The 2,951-nt window shown below is 40.3% G+C and overlaps 2 protein-coding genes across 2 annotated transcripts; both read right to left on the reverse strand.

Moving 5' to 3' along the window:
- Positions 1-446: 446 nt before the first annotated feature.
- On the reverse strand, positions 447-989 carry TM35_000801100 (Tbingi protein; the record flags this gene model as incomplete). The annotated part of the gene is made up of 1 exon (XM_029031376.1): positions 447-989. One exon carries the CDS (start codon positions 987-989, stop codon positions 447-449), a length of 543 nt encoding a protein of 180 aa, XP_028877339.1.
- Positions 990-1,584: 595 nt separating this feature from the next.
- On the reverse strand, positions 1,585-2,838 carry TM35_000801110 (uncharacterized protein; the record flags this gene model as incomplete). Its single annotated transcript, XM_029031377.1, has 1 exon — positions 1,585-2,838. The coding sequence occupies one exon, from the start codon at positions 2,836-2,838 to the stop codon at positions 1,585-1,587; it is 1,254 nt and encodes a 417-aa protein (XP_028877340.1).
- Between the last annotated feature and the right edge of the window lie 113 nt (positions 2,839-2,951).

Genomic DNA, 2,951 nt, shown 5'->3' on the forward strand with positions numbered 1-2,951 from the left:
TGGTGGAGGATATTGCTGCAAGTTTTAGTAATCTAAAATTCATGCGTTGTCTCGTTTGAACCACATGGGTAGACATGCCTCGGTAGTTTTGGAAGGTGATGCCTAAGAGTTTAGGTGCCTTCTCCGGACCTACGGGGGTACCGCGTAGTTTAAGAGAAAGGGGATGCGGGTTTGTGGTACCAAAAAGTGTATATTTCGTCTTGTCCACATTAATGTCCATAAAATAGTTTTTGGACCATTCATCCATCACGTTTAGTCCTTGTTGCAGTGTACTGTTGATGATGTCTCGGTTGACGTGTCGTACTGCTAGCGTGAGATCATCGGCGAAAAAAATCCATGAAAAAATAAGGAAACCTATGATAATCGTTTGATTAGTGTGTTCATTACTATAATGAACATAAGTGGGCCGAGAACTGTTCCTTGTGGCACGTCACGGTGGAAATGTATTAGAGGAGAGAGGATTTACTGTTGACGCCTACTTTGGCTTGGCGTCCTTTCAAGAAAGATGCCGACCATCGAATGATGTGCGGTGGGAGTTCCATTTCTCGCATCGCACTAACTATACGATCATGGTCTACAGTATCGAAAGCTTTAGCGTAGTCTACGAGCACTGCACCTGTACGCGAATCAGGGGTGGGTCTTGTGAGGGCTGAGCTTAGGTGTAATAGTTGATCTAACGTCGAGTGACCAGGTCTAAATCCAGATTGTTGCGGGGTCAGTTTGGTTTCAATGACATCTCGAATTCGTGCTGCGATGATCCGTTCCATTAATTTGGACAGACAACTAGTGGGAGTAACTGGTCTGAATGAATCCAAGTCGGTGGCTTTCTTTCCTGGTTTAAGGAGTGGTACAATGATGTCTACTTTCCAAGAGACTGGAACAACGCCTGTACGGAGGCTCTCGTTGAAGAGGGCAAGACTCTCTGCCTTGGCACGAGGTCCCAAGTGTTGGAGTGCCTCGCCGTAAATACCATCTGGACCTGCGGCCATCCCTTTAGGTATATCTAGAAAGCTACCAGATGCGTTCAAAGGCTCACATTTGAGCAACGGATGTGTATGTGTAATATTAAAAATATTTGAAAGAAAGGGCGAGTGAGTCAGTGATACTAAGCATCACATCAGGCACCAAACTTTCATTTCATGTCAACCTTTCTTTGCAGTAAATGATAAAATAAAAAGAAATTTTTGCAAGAGTTAAACAAACTAAACATCACACTAACCGAGCCAATGAAACCACCCTTACTCGATACGGTTACCCCTCTCTTCAAAAAAAAAAAAACACTCAAGTTTAAACACAGCGCAAGTGAGTGGTTAAACTAACAAAAAAAATCAACAATTAATTGGGAGAGGAAACAAAAAAAAAAAAGCAAATTGTTGTCAAAACATTCATCTACCATAGACAAAGAAATAAGAGCCAAAGACCAATAGAAAAATATACTTTTTACACAGGACAATGACTGAAAAAAAAAAGAAGAAACATCAAATACAGTACTTTCTTTCTTTTTTTTTCCTATTTTTTCATCCTCATGAATTTGCTATCGAATTATTTGCTTTGAAAAAAGTAATGGTTTTGCTTAAAGATTATTTACTTTTTTTTACTCATAGATGATGTTGCGCAAATATTACATGCAATGACTTCCATTATGCTCGGCCTATCATTCCATTCATCAAGAGGGGATCCAATATATCCCAAATGACCTCCATGAGGCAATTGTAAAAATGCAACATTATTGTTAGTGCTAATAACATCTTGAAGCTGCTTTTTACTTGGATGACCCGTAACTGGGTCGTCAATAGCACTTACACAGAGAGTTGGTATCTTGGTATAGAGAAGTGATGTAAGCGTATTAACAGCAGCGTAATATTCCTCAGGGGAAGAAAATTTGTTGTGAGGAGCAACAATATATTTATCAACATCATAGATAGTTTTTATTTTTTTTAATAATGCTGAAGGATCTTTTCGAATACCCTCAGTTGCCACACCTGGTAGGCGTTTAATAATATCCTTATGACGAACCACATATTTAACTAACCCAGCCGTCATATTTTTTTGATATAGTAAATTTTTTCGTAGTGATATGTTGTGATTTGCAGCCAATGTATCCAAAGGACTATTTAGAATGAGTGCAGCATCAAAAGGAAGATCTTGGGTTCCTTTTTGTCCTTCCTCTGAAAGAAACTTGGCAAGAATAACACCACCCAGACTGAAGCCAACACTCCATACATTATTGGCAGCAGAACCAAATCGTAAGGAGAGGGCTGACTTGGAAAGTGCTGTGCGTGCAATCCAACGAATATCTTCTGTCCACGCCGCTGATGTGATTCGCGGTTGTGTGAGTGGAGTATCGCCCATTCCTCGGGCATTAAATACACAGCAGTGAATACCTGAGTGGTGGGCATGCCAAACAAAGTGTTGCACATAGTTTGTCTGCGACCATGAGGCGAGACCAGGAAATATAATCATAATGCCTTTTGCAGGTGTATTTCCTTCTGTATCTGCTGGGAACCAATCCAAACAAATGGGATTACCGTCCGCGCCGTCAACCGTCTGCCGCGTGTATTGAATTGGCCGATGTGGACGCAAGGCACAGAGAACAGTGCCGACGTGTCCACTGTAGGGAGGGGAAGTGTATGAAATACCAGAGAAGGTATCAAGTAAAAAGACTTTTCGGGTCACATCGCCTTCACACATAATAGTGATAGTGGAGGGATTTTCCTTTGAAATGGTAAGGCCAATTAAATTGGATAGCGTCCGTACAAATTGCGGGATGTATACAGATATCACATGGGCTGTGCCCTGCAGAATGCAGAATATTACCTTTGATATAAAGAATTGCATTTGTAATAATATATAACCTTTTTGAAATATGAGAACTGAAAATGAAATGCAAGAAAAAAAGAAATAATAAAAAGAAAAGGGAAATGCTTTTAAAAAAAACAAGAGAAATAAAA

The sequence above is a fragment of the Trypanosoma theileri genome (assembly GCF_002087225.1).
Source record: "Trypanosoma theileri isolate Edinburgh chromosome Unknown TM35_Tth_80_V1, whole genome shotgun sequence".
Taxonomy (NCBI): domain Eukaryota; phylum Euglenozoa; class Kinetoplastea; order Trypanosomatida; family Trypanosomatidae; genus Trypanosoma; species Trypanosoma theileri.